The following is a 19,448-nucleotide window of genomic DNA, read 5'->3' on the forward strand; positions in this document are numbered from 1 at the left end:
TAAAACTTTACAAAAAGTTTAAGTTATGCCAGTTCCTACTTTTTTTTTTTCCTAAGCCATTGAAATTAAAGTGTGGTATGCTACCTAAAAAGAAATGTACATCTCAAAATTTTATTTGGGATCTTTTAAATAAAGTATGATTTTTACCTGAACAAAGTGACTGGGTGTCTCACTGCATACTGAATGGATCTGTCCATTTATTATTGGAATTATCTTGGCTAAAGGAAGACTGACACTGGAAAGACTAGAAGAGAACAAAGATATTGACTTAGACCCACTCTGATATCAGTAAAACTACTGAACGGTGATTATTACAGTTCTAAATAATTACTACTTCAAAAGTAAAAGTTTGGAACAACTTAGTTTTGCATAGACCACAAACTGGAGTATACAAATGAAGGTTTTGTCCCTATTAAGTCTTTCACTGAATACAGAGAACTACCAAAGGAAATTTTATCTTGCCTGTTCGTGTTCCTATCACACAGTTCCACGCTTGCATTGCACGCAAGGGAAACATGGTTTAGCTGCAGCCTGTGTGTGTGTAAGCAGTTGTTAGAAGTGTCAGTTTGCCATCTCACACTCTTTCAAACTCAAAACCAAGAGAGAGCCAACCTAAAGCCTTCTGGATATTCTAAGCATTGCAAATAGTCTACATTTAAATACAAACTTAAGACTCAAGAGCCATTAGTTATTAAAATAAACATATATAAGCTAGTTATTATTCAAAGTCTTCATTTTAATATTCTAGAAATTATATCTCTAGGATTTGAACTCAGCTTTCAGATTTCTAGCACACTGTACTGTTTTAAAAGCAAGTTAACTTCAGAATAAAAGCTACATTTTTACAGTCTTTTGGGAAGAGGCAGAAGATCCTGAATGTTAGTATTGTTTTCAGCATACCAGTCAGAAAACAAGAACTCTGTAGGTACTTATGCTTACATATAGTTGGAGAATATGCCCAACTTCCTTGAGAACTCCAATAATTAACAGTTAGAAAGCGGGGCATACAGAGCTATCTTTCTCCTGGCCTCACTGGGGAGTACTACAAGTACATCTTTCAGTAGTCACCACCAGTGGTGTAAATCCTCCACCCTAGCAAGGCAGTCTGCTCGTACAGCGCTAGGAAACACTGCTAAGTATAGGTCTGCCGATTTCTGTTGTTACATCTGCAAGTTATGGTGGGGAAGGTACCTCAGGAAAATTCTAGCAAGCTCGTGGTTGAGAAGAAACATGCAGTAACTCCTAGGTCTCTGCTTGACTGAAGTGAGGGGATGGTATTTAGTCTTGAAAAACAGGAAACAGAAGTCTTTCCAGCATGAGAACTTCAACAAGGCAAGGAAATCACTAGCTCTTTTTAGAACTCACTATGAGGCCAAAAGACTTACTATGTAAGAACCACAACAAAAGCAGACATTTACCTATTTACAGAGCCGTTCTGAGACAGGTCCTGTTCAGTAGGTCTAAAGAACTCCGCCATGTTGTCCAGCAGCTGACTGAATCCTCTGTTTAAACACGTGCTCAAAACTGTACTGAAGTCTGGACTGAAAAAAAGTAAGTAAGTGCTGTTTTCATTCCTAGGATTCATTTTTTCATTCCTAGGATTTATTTTTCCAAACTAAAAAACCCTGCAAATCTCAAGAGAGACCGGCTCCCCAAGTGTCTCCACAGCAAACCAGTCAACAACCTGAACTGTACCCTCGAGTTACTAAAAGACATAAACCTAAAGCATTCCTCACTTCTCTATTTCTTACTATGCAGTAACATAGAAGGGACCTGTCCTTAAAACGCCCCAGATCTCTAGCAGTTAAATTCTAAGAATGTTTTGGCTCAGTTCACTCCTGTTCAATGCTTACCATAAAAGCCTCACTGCAGTAGCTCCTGTCGAAGGATGCATACGACCATTCATAAAACCATGCATTAAAAACAAGTTCTGATAAGCCAAAACTGGTGTTCATTTTATCAGAGCAAGTAAATGCAATAAAATTACTCTCAATTTACCCTGGTATAACAGAAGAGAAGTACTCCTCTGTTCCTACATAAGTACAGAAAGTGTGAGGTAGAGATAAAGGAAAGATGTCCTCATCATCTTATTAAGGCAGGATTGCTTTTTATAAATGAATTTCAGAACACTCGTATTTTGAAAATCCCAGCCTGCGATTAGTGAATATAAATCAATATTTAATGCGGTAGCTGAACCGTCACATTTTGCAAATGAAAGTTCACCAGCTTTTTATATGACACTAACTGTCTTATATAAACTATAGTTGCAAGGAGGAGTTTAATATGCATAAAGAGTATTTCTGCATACCTTTCTAGCATATCTCTAGTTTCATTAAGTAGCTTAATTGTAGCAGTGTCTCTTTCTGTGAGTCCACAGGCCTGGAAAAAGCAAAGACAGATGCTATTTAGTGAGAAATATATTGGCAACTCTAAGAGCAGAAGTAGAATAGTTTTGCACCATGGAATTAAGTCAAGATGATTGTTAAGTCAAATCTATTTAAAAGAAAAGATTTGTGATAGTAAATCAGATTCTTTATAATTTGTGCATGTGCACAGATTGCTGTTTTTTTTAGTACTAGCAAGAAATGCCAGACTAATCAAGCAGGATGTTTTCTACTTTTGACTACCAAAACTGACATAAACACTGCATGTTAGCATAAGTTAATGGATTAATGCATGCCGTCACACAATGAAGCCTCAGTTTCATCTTTATACCAGCAATAATACAAATTAAGAACAAGTTTTCACCAAGCAGTGATGTGGCTGGAGACAAACACCTTCAGAAAATTTCAGAAATTAGTGTTACAACTGAGATTAGATACGCTTCTCTCTTGACTCCAAGACTTCATTTTCCAGCCCAAAACAACCAAAGACTCCGGCACACCATCACTTTCTTCCAGCAAAGCGTCTCTCTCAGAGATGCTACAATTGGCCACGCTCGTTGCTGGTACACAAGTACAAGGTAATGCAATTTGGCTTAGGACTACATTAAGCTGCACTGTGTTACAGCATACGTCACAGACTGAAAGCAACTGATCTGGCGATGTTCCCGAGCTCATCGCTGAAGTGCTGAGGAAGACCCTTGTTTTCAATCGAGTCTGAAGAAGGTAAGAGATAAGGACACTTGACTTGCAAAGGAGGAGGCCCGGTCATTTATCAAAGATACAGTTACCATGGTGCAACTGGAGGACTGTTATGCACCCCTCCTTCTTCAAAATAAACAACGGCAGATGAAAAACTGAAACAAGTACCTGGGTAGCCAAGGGGTTTTCTTCATCTGGCATCAGATAATGACATAAGGGAGAATAAGGTGCACTCTGATCTGAATCTTTATGTTCCACTACTTTCCTGATATCTTTAAGTTTCTGTTCCAGCTCCAGAAGGGAAAGGGCATGCTTAAGGGAAATACTGGAAAGGAAAAAGCGTTAATTTTGCAGTCAACATTGTAATGATGCATTGTTTATCTGCTGATGATATGCTCAGAAATAACAGGATCCCAATCTGCAAAGTTGGTTTGCAATGTCAGGCTCTCAGCCTGCCAAAATCTTCGCCTGAATAAAGTCAGTAATGCCTCCCTTGGTTTTGATTCTAATAAAACTCATTGTTTTGGGAACTGTCATCACAGTAAAGATGAAAAGTTAACCACAGAAAAATACAGACTCTTACCTTCCAAAAACTTTATGCACAGCTTGTTTAACAATAGTTATTAACTCAGTCAGTCCTAGAACAAGAAAAGTGTCAGAATTATTCTAAGGTTTCACTCAAGTCTAGAAAAAAGTAGCATTTTGTAAGCGTAGTCGTTTATAATAAGCACCATACCATCTCCTAAAAGGTGCTGAATACTTGATAAATATTGCTGCTGAACTTCAGGGGGAGCTAGCGGTGTCTGTGGGGAAAAAGAAAAGTTCTGTGACACGTCAGCAGTAGACAACAACACAAAATCAATTTCAAACAGGTTGCAAACACTTTCCTTAATATTTTAATACCATGTAGCAGATGGATTCCCCCGTTATCAATGCAGCTCTAGAAAACAACTACATTTGGTTTCTCTGCTAAAGAGAGGTTCCTTCTTATCACAGTAGTTTCAAAACAGAATAAGGAGATGAAAAATTTCTTCAAAGAAAAATTGAGATAGAGGACATCAAAAATAAATCATGACTTCCCTGTCAGTTTGCTGTGGCCATCCTTCCAATCACATGTGAATCATCACAGTCAGACATGTAATGACCAAGCACCTGCCCATCCACCTACCAACTTTTTCTTTATACTCAAGCAGACTGCAAGGAACAGCAGGACGCTTTTCAGAAGATCCAGATATGCACTTACAGGTTGTCATATTTGAATTGGGAGACCAGAGTCCCAAACCATCTCCTCTCTCACCAGTTGTAGGCTGTAGCTTCTGATTCTCCCTTCCTGCCATCAACCTGTAGGTCTTTGAGTTCTATGGCATCACTCTCTTCCATACTATAGACATCTCTTCCATTTTTGTAGCACAGAAGAATTTTAAGATTCTTCTTTCACTTTTCATTCATGTAGGAAAGTCTCTTAAAAAACTGTATTGCAAGTAGAATGAGACCCTCCATCATGCTAAGAATTAAACCTGGTGGAATAGGATATTTAAGCTCAACCCTAACCAAAGCCATAGAAATCCGCTGACGGAAAAGCAGCTTTCAGGAACTGAGAGAGGATCCCAACTTGCTGCAGCAGAGCGCCTCTGAGTTGATCCTGTCAACCCACTCCTCTACTGGAAAAGTGACAGAAAGGAAACATTTCTACTCCAGATCCTCTTGCCTAAAAAAGCTTTTTCGGACTTTACAAAATGAAACATGACCTCCATCATCTCTGGCCTCCCTAATGAAAGCTTTTCTAAACCCTCAGACCTGCCTTCACATGCTGCTTTTCCTTGACTTTCAGCAAGAGATATCACAGAGGAGCTTATGACAACTAATCAAGATTTGCACCCATTATTTTCAGGTGATCTGTTCAATAATTTACAAATCTTACTGTGGGTATTTGCTTACTCTAGGTTTTACTGTTATTGAGCAATAGGTACAACATGTAAACAAAACCCATTCTACTTTGCTTGGCCCCATCAAGAAACATTTAGGTAAATGACCTTTTGGAGTTAAAACTAGTCAAAATTTCTAAGACAATGATTTTCTTTAACTCCAGAAAAAAAATAACTGGGGGAATTAATGTGCAAGCTATGAAGAGCTAAGCATTTATACATACTTGCTTACATATCTTGGATCATTCATACAGTATTACTGTTTCACAAAAGACTAGTGAACGCGAAAATTATTTTAGTTTGGTGTTCAGATATGAAGAAGCCTTCTTTAAGCAATATAAATGCAGACAAAAAGGTATTATTTGATATTGCTAGTATTTTGTAAGCAACAGTATCACCAAATCATCCAAATTTAGAAACTCTAATAATTTATCAGTATACCTTACTATCAGTAATGCTTTCACATCTTCCACTCTTAGAAAACGCTCAGTTTCATTCAAGCTATGCCCTTTTTATCAAAGTAATTCTTTCACCTCCAAGAATGTGGAATTTCAACTTTTCAAACAAAACAAGAAACTTACTGTGCCGTTCTTGCAGACTGCAGCATTATCTAGGTAGATGTAACCGCCAATAATATTTAACTGGACTCGCAAAAGAACTACTAGCATACAGGTACTGTACACTGCTACAATACTTCTTGTGAAACCTTGAAAAGAGACAAAAAATACTTCAAAGTCAATGAAAAAAGTGTGAGTCAGGAGGAAGAGTACTCTCCAACACTCAAGAAGTGCTAACGATTCTTAAATACATAGCAATTTCTCTCATTGGTTGTCATAACACGTATTTTCATAACACACCCAAAATGTTCATGAGTCTAACATGCACAGCAGCTACAGCTAAGGTTGTTCCATCTAAATCCAAGAATCATAGAATATCCCAAGCTGGAAAGGACTCACAAGGATCATCTAGTTCAGCTCCTGTCTCCACAAAGACCACCCAAAACTCAGACTACATCTGAGAGCACTGTCCAAACACTTCTTGAACACCATCAAGTTTGCTGCCATGACCACTTCCCTGGGGAGCCTGTACCAGTGCCCCAAAGTCCTACATTAATATAATTTAGCATGTTACACAAGTAATTTTGGAAAAAAAAAACAACACTGTACAAGCTGCTCCAGAAGGTGCATCATGTAGCAGTGCCGTCAAATCCTCCTTCGTTATTAGGCCACGAAATACACAGAGTATGTTAGCCCTCATCATGCAGTCAAGACACAGAAGGCATAACAGCAGTTTCAGAGAAAGAAAAATGTTACCTAAGGCAGAAGCAGATAATATCTACATAAAGAAAATGAAAATGAGCATCAGCTACCAGCCACCAGATAGCAAAGGATGTGTGGAAGTGACAAATAAATTTGGATGAGCACCGAGTAGCAAGGACACAGGAAAAAACAAACCAGATCAAAAGCAGGATCTATAGGTGTGTTGTGAAAAGAAGATAACTCTAAGGAAGGAAAGAAAACCAGAGAGGCAGTGGTGGTGGCAGGGATAACAAATGGCACTAAGGAATCAAAAGTAGTGAACAAAAAAAATAACAGCATCTCAGTAATATTTCACTGCATAATTATCTGACTTCACTATTATTGTTTTCCTTCCACTGCTTCCACCAGCCAGTACATAAGATGATGAACGACAGGGTTCATAACCACTGCTGTGGTGGTTATCTCAAACAGGCTCAAAAAGAGAAAACCACTGGCCATATAATGGCTGGCCTGCATTTCTGAGAGATGTGATTTTTCTGTGGTGGTACAGAAAGTCTGCACAAAGTTTTGTTGAGCAGGATAACATGAGGGCCAATAAGATTCTTCAAGGTGGTTTTTGAGCATCTGATTTCCCTGGGGGATATTAAAAAAATCCTTAATGAGGAGCTTTGGCAGAGCGTGGAGGAGTTTGCTATGTAGTATGCTACATTATCTTCGTATCTACTGAAAGGACGACTCACTGTAGTGTGAAGTGCGCATTTTAAAGGGTATAAAAGATTTTAAAATTTATATTAGACATTATGTAGATGTAATCTTTTATTTACACTTACTTATTATCTTTAAATCCTCCCATATTTCTAACTTGTTTGCTGGCCTGTGGGAAAAATAAATGCAAATATTAGCCATTGTATATTTTACTTGGAAATTAATAAACATATTAAAATAACTGCAGTGCTCTAAGGCAAGTTCGTTTAACTATTATAATTATTCACATCAGATTACACCTACATTGATTTGCCTCATTCAAGAAAACAGTATATAAACTATGCATTACGAAGTCACAGGAAAAATATTCACATTTCAATGCGTAAGTATAGTGTTTATTGATGCCAATTACATACAGTTATATTATCAATTTTGAGTTCCTACGTTAAGCAGTTAGAAAAAGCCCACTGATGGTACAAAGCGGTAAGTCTTTTCTGGGGCCTTGATCCTGGGTATATTTAACACAGACTTCGGTTCAGTAAGTATGCACAGGTAATCTGCTTGTGCGTAAGCAGCACAGGATCAGAATTTCTATCCTACTTTCTTACAGGATTTACCATTGCCTGGCTTTCTATTAAAGTTCAGACTTGATCACCTAAAAACAAATAGATCATGACCATCTGTGGAAAAGGAGTCTTGCACTACCCACATAAATGCAAGGGTTTGTTCTTTTCTTCTCTTGAAAAACATTTACCTTTTTGACCTGACTGATTCCTAAGATTATATATATTCTGCAGTCTAAAAGCAAGACTGCAGATTGTATAGAATCAAAGAATATCCTGAGTTGGAAGGGATCCACAAGGATCATTGAGTCCAGCTCCTAGCTCCACACAGGACCACCCAAAAAGCAAACCCTATGGCTGAGAGCGTTGTCCAAATGCTTCTTGAACTCTGGCAGGCTCGGGGCCGTAACAACTGCCCTGGGGCAGCCTGTCCCAGTGCCCGACCGCCCTCTGGGTGCAGAACCTTTCCCTAACCCCCAGCCTGACCCTCCCCTGTCCCAGCTCCATGCCGTTCCCTCGGGTCCTGTCGCTGTCCCCAGAGAGCAGAGCTCAGCGCCTGCCCCTCCGCTCCCCTCGTGAGGGAGCTGCAGGCCGCCATGAGGCCTCCCCTCAGCCTGCTCTGCTCTGGGCTGAGCAAACCAAGGGACCTCAGCTGCTCCTCGTACGTCTTCCCCTCTAGACCCTTCACCATCTTTGTAGCCCTCCTTTGGAGGATCTCTAACAGCTTTACATCCTTCTTGTATTGTGGTGCCCAAAACTGCACACAGCACTTGGGGTGAGGCCACACCAGCGCAGAGCAGAGAAGCACAATCCCTTCCCTCAACCAGCCAGCCATGCTGTGCCCAAAGCACCCAAGGACATGGTTGTCCCTCCTGGCTGCCCGGGCACACTGCTGGGTCGTGTTCAACTTGATGTCAACCAAAACGCCCAGATCCCTTTCTGTGGGGCTGCTCTCCAGCCTCCTGTCCCCTACTCTGTGTGTGTACAAAGACATCTGGACCACCTAAGACGTATGACATATTTAAAACTACTAACCAGACACAATTTTAACAATACAGCAGCAGAAGCAGAGGTAAGAGCAAGCTAACCATCCAAGAAATTTAATCAACCCTTCCCTTCTGTTAAACACTGTTAGTAAAGAATGGCTACTGGATCTCTATTGGGGAGGAAACAATTTGTGAAAGTAACTTAGGGAAACATTTGGTAATTTCTTGGGATCAGAAGTAATACTTAAATATTTAGCACAGATGGTTCAGATTAACCTGTGCTTAGATTGTACAGTAACATAATTTATTAAAAGAACACACTTTTCATTAGAAATCATTTCTCCTTACAGGCCCAGTTAACCATTACGGAATGCTTTTATCTTTCTGAAACAAACGTATGTACTTTGGCATTTGTTTGACCATTATATCAATTACATAAACAATTAGTTTTTAAGCTCATTGCTATCAAATAAGGCAAATGAACAGATATTATAAACTATTAAATCTTTTAAAGCACTATTAAACTCCAGAAAGTAGAGAGAGAGCAAAAAAAGATAGCTAGAAGAGATACAAGAAGGATCCATAGCACGTACAAGGACAGTTTACACACCTTACATTATGCAAGCAAAATCAACAGTTTTAAAAGCCATTCAAAAGCCAAACGAAGAGTTAAAAAAAGAAAAAAGAGAAGATACAGTAATACTTCTGTAGGTGAAACACATGACAGGACTCAAAACTACACCTTTTACTTATAAGTGGTAAGTTTTCCATGCCAACTGAAGCAAGACAAAGAAGCCAGTGCATCAACATCAGCCAACTACATTTCCACCCATTATGTCAAAACATACTTAGAGCTCATGCTTACCAAATTTCTCCTCACAACATAAGGCAACAACCAGGTAACAGCTTAATACTGTGAGTATTAAGCCTAAGTGGAAATGGATATTTTAGTCTTCATTTGCTGCAACTGACTAATACTCAGCTGCTACTCAACTTTTATTTCACATTTCTTTATTTGGAAAACCATTATCGGCTACAGAAGCAAGGCAGCAAGTAATGCAAAAATAAACTAGAGGTTTGGATTAAAGGTTAGTGTTGAGTAAGTGGGAGATAGGTAACACCCACAAGACTACAGCAGCAACTACTTCACCTGATCTCACTCAATCACATTGCTTTGAGAAGAGGAGGAGGGCAGACAGAGCAAGAACATCAGTGGTCTTGTGTGGTGCTCCCTGCTTAAAAATTTCTCTGGAAGACTGACAATGTCCAACCTAACCTTGGCCATACCAAATTACTAAAACACTGTAAAAAGGATTTAAATTTAAGAACTGAAAGGATTTTAAGATAAAGCAGTTGATTTAAGGAATAACATAAGATCTTCTCATAGATAATATAACAAAGTGACTGTATCTTCAGAGACATTAAGAAAGGTAAATCTCCACATCTACCCTTTTATATATTGACTGACACTGGAAGGGTCTGGAACCCTTTGATTCATCTTCTGAAATCAAAGTGGAAAGAAAACAAATCTATACCTTCACGTGTAACACAAGAAAGCTCCTTGAAAGACTCTCTTTAAAGATAATTCTGAAGCCTTGTTTCACTCAACCTCTTCTTTACCCTTTCAGATCAAAAAGGGTAAGCATCTATTTAAAACTTTCTAAAGGTAAATCAAAAAAAGAAGCATTAAGACACAAACTCTAAGATAGACTCTAAATGGATGCCCACACTTACAGGATACTCATGACCTCAGCTGCATGTATTACTGGAATTCAGAAGTGTGTCACTGTACCTGTAAACTGCTCCAACTAGTCAGACAAGTTAGAGATACCAGATATATTTTGCTAAAAGAATATATGCTACAGAAAATAAACTAAGCCATTACTTGTCTTTAACAGGGAACAAGGGACTACAAGCATTTGTAGAATATTTTGCTGTACAGTTCAGAAGACAAATTTGATCATCCACAACATTTCTTGTTCATTCAGGTTAATTTTTTATTAAGTAAAGTTTTTATCTTGGCAAACACATTAGATGTTCCATAGAAGCTAACTTTTTTCCAATTTCCTGTTGTTTGGGATAAATAATCCTCAATTACAGTAGCCAGTTCTTAGATCCACTATTACAAAAACATAATTTAGGCTGTAACTCCTATTTTAAATATCACATTCTGTTGTATTGTTGTAAGAGATTTTTTTTTGACTGAAAAAGACAATGATAGGATAGGTAATTTATTAAATGCTGGACAGATTAAGTTAATGCTATATAAATAAGTTAGTGGGAGGTAAACTGGAAAGACAGTCTTGAGTGAGTCAGAAACCCTGTGTTAACTTCCTACGTAACACTTCTACTCCTTGCTAAATGCCAAGCAGCATTTAAGGTATGCTATTATGCATTTTATGTATTTAAAAAATATGCCATTTGTTCTTGCAGTTATAATGAGAACAAAGGTGTTTGCTGACAGGGATTGATGTGTATAAAGTTATGAAATGCCCCTATTGCTTCTTATAGCTCACTTCCATTTGTAAACTCATTTTGGGTACTTTCCACTACTGTTCACATGTCTGACCTCGATGAGATTACATAAACATTTTTACAAATGCAACAACAACACAGTCAAGACGCAGATTAAGAGAAGACTAGATACTGTAAGGACTTTATCTATCCTAAATAAACACAACAAAAACCATGGCTCCCATTGCAGCATCTTAAAGTAACAATTATTTCCAGTAATGTTTGTAGAATGCCAGCCATACCTGTCAAACTTTATCTAACATGACACACAATATTTATGTGGTAATTTCAAAATATTTTAAGTGATTCATTGGGACACAAGAACAAAATGCTTCACACTCTCTACATTATAAATACATCAATTGAAAAAAAATGATCTTGTGATCAAAACAAGTTATATTTAACACAATGAGACAGTCTTACCTATTTTTAAGAAGAGATGTGAGACTCTCAGAATTTAATTGATGCATTAAGGTATCCCTCAATGTTGGGAGCATTGACAGCACTGTTATTAAAAGAAAAAAATACAAAAAAAAAACCAAAATCTGTCAACATAAAAAAAAAATCATAAATCCATACCCTACTCTCTCTCAATAACTGCTACAGCGTTGGTCCTATTTGCTCAACAAGCAAAGCTGGGAGGACAAGCAACACAGGAAGTCCTGGAAGTACTCAGAAGTGCAATTACCTGCTTGCCTCTTACCATTTTGGGCACAATGATGCCATTGTGTGGCTACATAGCTTTTCTTAGTCTGTCTGCAGATATGTGCTCACATCCTGCATGTCTGCATAAACATGCCTTCAACTCTGCTGAAGAAAATCTGGTGAAAATCTACACTGCTGCATTTCTCCAAATGGGAAGAAAAATTTGACTTTTTTAATCTTTTTTTTTTTTTTTTTTTTTTTTTACAAGAAAACTCAAGAAAGATACATTTTAAACAAAGGAAAGCTGGTGGGATGAAGTCCTTGACTTTCAGAAGATTCAAGGTCTCATCTGCTGTTGTACAATGGAAACAGAAAACAGTAAATAAGCATGCAGGTAACATAATAAATACTATGAACAAAATATGAAAAATCTTGACAAGAATGCATGCTGCCAGACAGAATGTACTTTGCACAAAGAATGGCAAAGAAAAACTTAGTCCTTGCAGTAAAATCAATCCCAGCACTACCAAATGGAAAAGATAAAAATGAAATACAAATTGGTCAGGGTAAACAAGGGACACAGAAACCATTTGCAGCCACTTGAGAAGCCATTACAAATTTCAACAGAAGAAAATGCTGCCCAATTTGTTTTAAAGAAATACAAGCCATTCAAAACTATTTGTAAGAATGACAGGGTTTATTATTATTATTATTTTAATTCTACCCATGTCCTCTCCACAATCTAAAGACAAATGCCAGAATAAAATCACTTTTCATTTTTGCTCCCTATATAGTGAGGTACCTTTTAACTGTTCAAGTGTAGGGGTTTTCTGGACTGATATGCTTCTTATTTGTAAATAAAAGTTACCCACCAAGATCTCTGTGTAGCTTACTACCAGTTTACTATAATGAATACGATAATTAATTGTGCTGTAAATTCTGGGTGCTGCTTCACACCTTATACTATGTACAGTTTAGGGCAATATACCAAGGGTCTTTAACTGACAAAAATCGTAGCCTGTATGTATATTTGTATGTATTATAAATGGGGATATTCAAGCTAAGGGTTGACATGACCCCCCAAAATCTCTTCAATCCTCTGTTCTTCAGATTCAGTAAGATGACTATATTTATGTACTAGTATTTAATGAAGATTTTGAATTCTTGTTCTTCTTCATTCCTGACCCTATGTAGTATAAATCCCCAAATAATTCCACCTACTGAGAACAGTAACTATTTCCTTATCTTACCTGTCATATTGCACGTCCTCTGATTACTTTCAAAATGATACTGCCTTCGTGCTTGGGCGATGTATTCAGCTGCCTCTCGTTCTTGGATTTCTCTGATTTTCTTCTGTCCATACTTTCCCAGTAAATAGACTCCTGCAGAGAGATTTTCAGATTACAAGCTGCTTTAAAAACGTGAGCAAAGCCCCCCCTTCAGCCCTTTTCACTGGTTTTAAACCATAAGGGTGAGTGTTTTTGAGGGAGATAAGCAGGTCTCAAGCATTTTAATGGTAATTAGCAAAGGTAATAATCAGAAATAGCATTTTCAAAATGAAGTAAAATGTAAAGGGTAATGCCTTTAATCAGTATAAGAAACATTTCTAAGAGATATGTTTCTTTTTCAAACAAGGTATTTTTGGTACTACAGCAATATGAGCAACTAGGATTGAAGGGACCGAAGAAAATATAATGAAGAGAAAGGTGTAGGGTAACAGAAACAAGGAACAGAAAAGAAAATCAAACGCACAAGCCTGGAGAAGGATGAAAAGAAAGGTTTTTCTTTCAAGATATCTTTCTAAAATTAGCAGCAGAAGTTAAAGATAAAACTCAAGTCTTAAAAATCACATAAGAAAAACATTTCAGGACCAAACAGAGGAAGTGTTGGTCCGTAATTTGTACGTAGGAAGAACCTTGGCTAGCAGGGCCTGAGCGTGGCCCTCAGCGCACCGCCAGCTCCAAGGACTCCTCCGTTCCCTCTCGCCATCCTCAGGTCTTACTTCTTACCATGCCTGCTTCCTACGCTCCAGCTCCGTTCTCCTGCAACCCTTGAGGATCTAATCACCCTACCTCACCCTCACTACGAATCTCCACAAAGACCCACCAAAAATATTTGCTCTTCACTTCCTCCCCTCCCACCACGCATCCCTTTGAAGACTCCCCCAGCCGCTCTTCCCACACCTCTGGGGGTCTGCAGGCGTCCCCAGCCTGCCCGCAGCCCTCTTCTCATCCTTCCTCATCACCACTTCCCTTTCTGAGCCATCCCTCGAGGTGCCGCTATGCCTTCTGTGCTTCCTATCAGCACCTTTGCCCGCTGCAGAGAGGGTGGGGAGGAAAAGAAACAAGCAGAAAATGCTGCTGTACAAGTTGGGCAATCCCCTAAATACTGACATCCCTCCACAGAGTGCCAGATCCAACTCTTTCAAAGTCAATTATGCTACATAGAAGAAATCTGAGTATCAAATTGAGTCTTGTTGTCCAGCAAGCACTTTCAAAAGCCATGAACAGTTTGAAATCCACTTTTCAAGATCCAAAATCATTATCTGAATGAAGGAGACTTTTAACAGTTACTGCACCCTGGAAGTTATGGAGCTATTTTTATAACCCGATCCACAAAAACTAACACCACCGCCCCCGATTCTGAGTTCCGCTACATTTTTAGATCATTAAAACCTTTCAATATGTTCGCCAGAACTATCATCAGTATTTCAAGAGGCTTGCCAACTCTGTGCCCTAATATTTATGGTCTCAAAACAAATCTGGTAATTTGTATCAGTAGTGTGCTTCCTAATAGGCAACTACAAACCAGATCGGTTCAGAACTACTGTAATCACTTTCATTTATTTTCTCAAAGCCTCAAAATAAAAAGAAGTGGAAATCAGTCCCTCCTGCCTCAACCTTTCGGCAGACTGACCACTTGTCACAAGCGGAAGATTCGCCCCATCAGACACAAACTCAATATTATGGCTCCATAGACATTAAATACAATTTTACCACTGTAAACTGTTAACCAAAATGAGACTTCAAAGCTAACAATTATTTTTCTCCAAAGAATAATCCACTCCTGCCAAGAACGTGTATCTCGGACATGACCTTCAGTGTACCGATTTTATTTTTGCTGCTTACTGAAACAGCAACGATTAGCTTTTTTTAGTATAAGCAAAGTTTTTCAAAACAATATTTTCCAATCATTTCTTTCCACCTCATTTTCCACAATGCATTCAGACATAACCGTTCATCCAAAATACAACATTCGTTTCATTTTTCTGCCCCAAATAAATCATTTACCTCCATTTTTTTTTGGCAGAAAGGTTACACAGGTTTAAAAAAAAAAAAAAAAAGGCTCTTGTATGTATACGGGGCACAGGCAGTCATGAGACCACAAGAAGCAAAACAACTCAAGAGGAATCATGCGCATACCCTAGAGAGATAGGCTGGAGCAGCACCTTTATAATTAAGACTGAGACAGCTAATTGCTTAACAGTTGATTGTTAAAGCAGCGCGAGTGTTCTGCGCTACCAGCTGCTGCGTCTCACCAGGGTCCAAAGTTGCATTAGCAGCCGCCCGGGTTTAACAAGGAGTTTCCAGAAAAAAAGACACTCAGTTCAAGCGATGCAACACCAGATATCAGCAGCTGTATTTCTCTCCTCCTGCCCAGAACGAAGAGATAACTTTGACCCATCATTAATCGATATCACACACTCCAGTTTCATCTTTGAGAACACAACACGTTAGAAGCTAGCCAAGGGAAAAGCTGCATCATGCACGCAGCTTAAGGACAAAAACAAACAAACAAAAAAACCCATGCATGTGAGCAGCAAACTGAGTCTGTTACTAACTGCATGGCTTGGAAGGGCTCTCCTCAGCGCCTCTGAGCAGCTGGGAGAACTTGACGCTGCACTTGGGCAATTCCAGCCCCGAGACAAGGGATGCCTGCACACAGGTCACTCTTGCCTGCACTCAGCAGCAGAGCCCCTGCGAGCTTCCTGATCGTGGGATATCTCCAGGAGCTGCCAGCCTGGGAGTCTGCATGTGTGCACGTTTTGCTTTAGAACTACTGTGTGTATCTGCGTGGACATACAGAACAGTAACTCGGAAGACTAGAAAATCATGCAGACTTAGAAGTCCAGGCTGAACGCATTACATGACGGTACCATCGCTTAGAGCTGGAAGCAGGACCAGAGGAAGCCACGTCCTAAGAACTGCCATAACGTCAACATCAGCTAACGTGATGGTAAGAAACTAAACTGACATGTTGAAAATCTCTGTTAAGAACAGAGGAAACACCATTTTTTTTTTTACAATAGATAAGGTATCTCAATTTTACCTCTCAATAGGGGATAGGAGGTCAGCAAAACGTATCAGCAGCAACATTTTGCTCATGTCTAATTAGCTACACAGTTGTACAGATATAACTTCTTGTAGTACCTTTCCCCTATGACCCAAACAGAACCAGGAGTTAAGAAAATTGAGCAATGATGAGACTGCGCAAAGGATAATTTCTATGTAAATCTTTTTTTTCTTCTTCATGTATGAACTACACAAACAACTGTAGTCCCAGCATTTCTGAACCACGCACGGTTCGGAAAATACAAACAAGGATTATGGCAGCTGACATCGATGAATTCAGGTACAGGAACCTCAGCAAGGATCTCCAACTACATTTCACACTGAACTCAAATTGATCTACAAAGTGAAATGCGTTTACATTTGTACTGGCTGTCCTACACCACGTGAATATCTGGGGTCTACAATACCCATCTTCTGCAGAAGTGACACTTGATTCTCCTCTGAGCAGCGAACTGAGATAATTATCACTGCTGGGTAGTTTCTTCCCATCCAAACATAAGTAACGGAAGCAGCTTACAAAATCCACCGGCTCTCACATCTTCATGCCAGTGGCCTCAAACAGGTGGGATCTCTCTTACATCGCGTAAGTTATGACTTTCTCCCTCAGCCCCTTCCTTTCTTCACAGGTGGGATGGAAAGGTGAGCAGAAGAGTGGAACCAGTAACTGGGAGGCATCAAGTTTCAGGAAATCTCCTCCTGACCCTGTGTAACTTTTACTCTCGCTGCCATATCTCCCTCCTCCCGTACCCCCCAAATTCAGTTCCAAGAATTTCATTATTTAGAAACGGTGCTAACACACAGAAGCCTGGATCCTTTCAGAACATCAGCAGCTCCCTAAGTTGTGATTTGTTCTTATGTTCAAGTAGACCATGCATCAACTGACATACAATCATCTCATTATGGTTAAAAATCATGTATAAAACAGGAAAGCACCAAAGCCTTATTCTGCTGGCACCACTGACTTCTACCAAAACCCATGTAATGCCCTTTCACTCGTTCACAAGCCAACGCAACTGCCTTGGGCAAGCAGACAGACATCTGAACTGAAATGCTCTTTCTGCAAGCTGAAGGTTGCAACAGATGAAATTGAGTAACAACTCATTCACCACTGAAATCAGAACCACACATTTCGAACGCGCTGAACTTGCTCTTCTACAGCAGCGAGGATTTAAACAGTGAATCATTTTGTAGTATCCATTTTAACTTGCCTTCAGCGCTGGGCACTGAAATATAAACCACTTTAAATCTACCCATCCATCAAGAACAAGTGAATCTATCATGTCCTTGGAACTCAGACATGCTAACTCTCTCTTCTTTAAATAATGTTTCTGATCCCTGAACACTAGATTTTTACCCGCTGGAAGAGATTCAAGTATGTTCTTGCTAAAAGAACAAACCCCTGAAGAATGGGTTTGTCTAAGGTCTTCGCAAAGTTGAGGTCTTCTTAATCAAAGCGAAAATTACACACAGTTCAATTGCTTTTCCATCAGTTTGAGCTCTTACCTCAAGGGTTTTGCAAGAGATTTTTCTATTTATGAAGATATGAGTGTTGGGAGTCACACAAATTACATTAACAACAACAGCCACTGATAACACGCATGGAATTTGTAAGCAGAGAAAAGGTACCAACCAACTCAGATGTTTGTGGTTCTTCAGTAATGCAACACTGATAAAACATTGTACCAGTAATAATGTAGAGATTCTCCTGTGTTGTCTAATGAATAATTAAGTATTCACATCAATCTCTGAATGCTTGCCAGTCAAAGACTTAAAATCATTAAGCTTGTGATGTCCCATTTTCCTTTGTTACATCCTCCTTCCCAGAAACTGCAACTACAGCTCTTAAGAAAAATACATCAGAGAGACGTAGCGTCCACTCTCTGACATTATATCAGCAGATGATTAGGCTGCTTTTCTCACATCATTCAGCCAATTCAGAGTATTCTGTCTTTAAATAAAAGTAATCAGGTGAAGTTGCATTCTACCTTTCAGCGTTAAGCAATGTTTTTTGAAGGATCAGTTGTGGATTCTGGGGTTCTCATTCCTTAGCAGTGCCGTGACATAACTCGAGTTAGATTAAGGTCTGATCCATAACTAACACACAGATGGCCAAAGCACACGTGATTCAGCTGCAAAACAAGTGTAGTGTAGCATTCTGCAGTAAATCCCTCCATCTCCCCAGCTGCCTTAAAACATTATGGTGCAAGTTGCAGCTGATGGCAGCTCACGATGTTCTCCTGCTCGTGGTTGCTCCAATTTACTACAGAGTCCCAAATTTTTATCTTTTCAGTGTACTTCACACAGTCAATAGCATGTCAGTGACAGTTGTACCAAACTGTACCTCAACAGCATCCATCGTAAGCAAAAAACTGCAAGTTCAGTGACACTAGGATGGTTCCCGGGCTGACAGAAGGCCACTTATGTGTGATGAATTTAGGATTTCTGGCTATCAGGACTACTGAGAGCCATCAGCCCCATGATATCTGCTTGCCCACCCAGACACTGTTCCACGTTGGCTAGCTGAAACCAGGCCAGCTTGTGCTTTTACTAGGCCCATTTGCCCACCTGGCACTCCCACACGGGCAGTGAAGGGGGGGGGGCACAGTCTTCAGCTTGTCACGCTAAAGTAAATCAGCTCAATTTGCCATGGTGGGCTGTAAGCGGGCTCAGAAGCTGGTAACCATTACTTTCTGCTGTACTTGTAGAGCCAGAAAACCTGCAGGAGAAGGGGTAAAGGGGCTCGACAGCTGCTTTCAGTAACCGCTGCCTAACTTATTGCTGAAGGAGTTCACGCTGAGAGGCTGCGGAGGCCACAACAGCCGAGGGGAGTCAGAATTACATCCAGTCACCTCCACAAGAGCCCTCACCTGAATCAAAAGCTGAGAGCCAAGATGTGCTGCAGAAACACTTCAGCCCCCGATATTTAACCCCCTGGGCGTGTTCCGGGGGGTATAAGCGAGCCAAGCCTTCCTCGGCAGCTCAGTAACACTTAAACCCGTGCCACCTGCAGGGAACGCACGCGGAGGTGACGCCTGGGCAGGCAGAGCCGCGGCTGCACCTCGTGAGAAGCGCCCAGTCTCGGGAGACCCCCCCTTTACCAGACGCTTACACGGCACAGGGACAGACCCGAGGCGCCGCTCCAAACCCGGTCCCGGCTACCAATAACCCCGTGCCGGCCGGGAGGGCTCCTAGGGGCCCGGAGCCAGCCAGCAGCGGGACCCGAGGGGGTTTTTCCTTCCCCCCCCCCCCCCCCCGCGCGGGACGAGCCCCTCCCCGGCCGCTCACCGCCGAGGAAGGTGCCGAGGACGAGGCATTTCTTCTTGTGCCGCTTGAGGAAACTCCAGAGGGAGCGGAGCATCCTGCCCGCCCGGCTCGGCTCAGCACGGCCTCCCCTCGCCTCCCCGCGGCGGCGGAAG

At 40.3% G+C, this 19,448-nt stretch overlaps 1 protein-coding gene across 1 annotated transcript in view; it reads right to left on the reverse strand.

Annotated features, from left to right (window-relative positions):
• Positions 1-19,447, reverse strand: part of PEX3 (peroxisomal biogenesis factor 3) — a 20,072-nt gene extending 625 nt beyond the window's left edge. The window contains exons 1-11 of the mRNA XM_048080773.2: positions 19,318-19,447; positions 12,931-13,062; positions 11,459-11,540; positions 7,098-7,141; positions 5,590-5,714; positions 3,820-3,886; positions 3,667-3,721; positions 3,252-3,408; positions 2,309-2,379; positions 1,419-1,541; positions 148-244 (exon numbers count right to left, since the gene is read on the reverse strand). Coding sequence (XP_047936730.1) covers positions 148-244; positions 1,419-1,541; positions 2,309-2,379; positions 3,252-3,408; positions 3,667-3,721; positions 3,820-3,886; positions 5,590-5,714; positions 7,098-7,141; positions 11,459-11,540; positions 12,931-13,062; positions 19,318-19,390 — 1,026 coding nt within the window. The 5' untranslated portion in view covers positions 19,391-19,447. The remainder of the gene's footprint in view (positions 1-147; positions 245-1,418; positions 1,542-2,308; positions 2,380-3,251; positions 3,409-3,666; positions 3,722-3,819; positions 3,887-5,589; positions 5,715-7,097; positions 7,142-11,458; positions 11,541-12,930; positions 13,063-19,317) is intronic.
• Position 19,448: the final 1 nt, after the last annotated feature.

This window comes from Anser cygnoides, chromosome 3, assembly GCF_040182565.1.
Source record: "Anser cygnoides isolate HZ-2024a breed goose chromosome 3, Taihu_goose_T2T_genome, whole genome shotgun sequence".
NCBI lineage: Eukaryota > Metazoa > Chordata > Aves > Anseriformes > Anatidae > Anser > Anser cygnoides.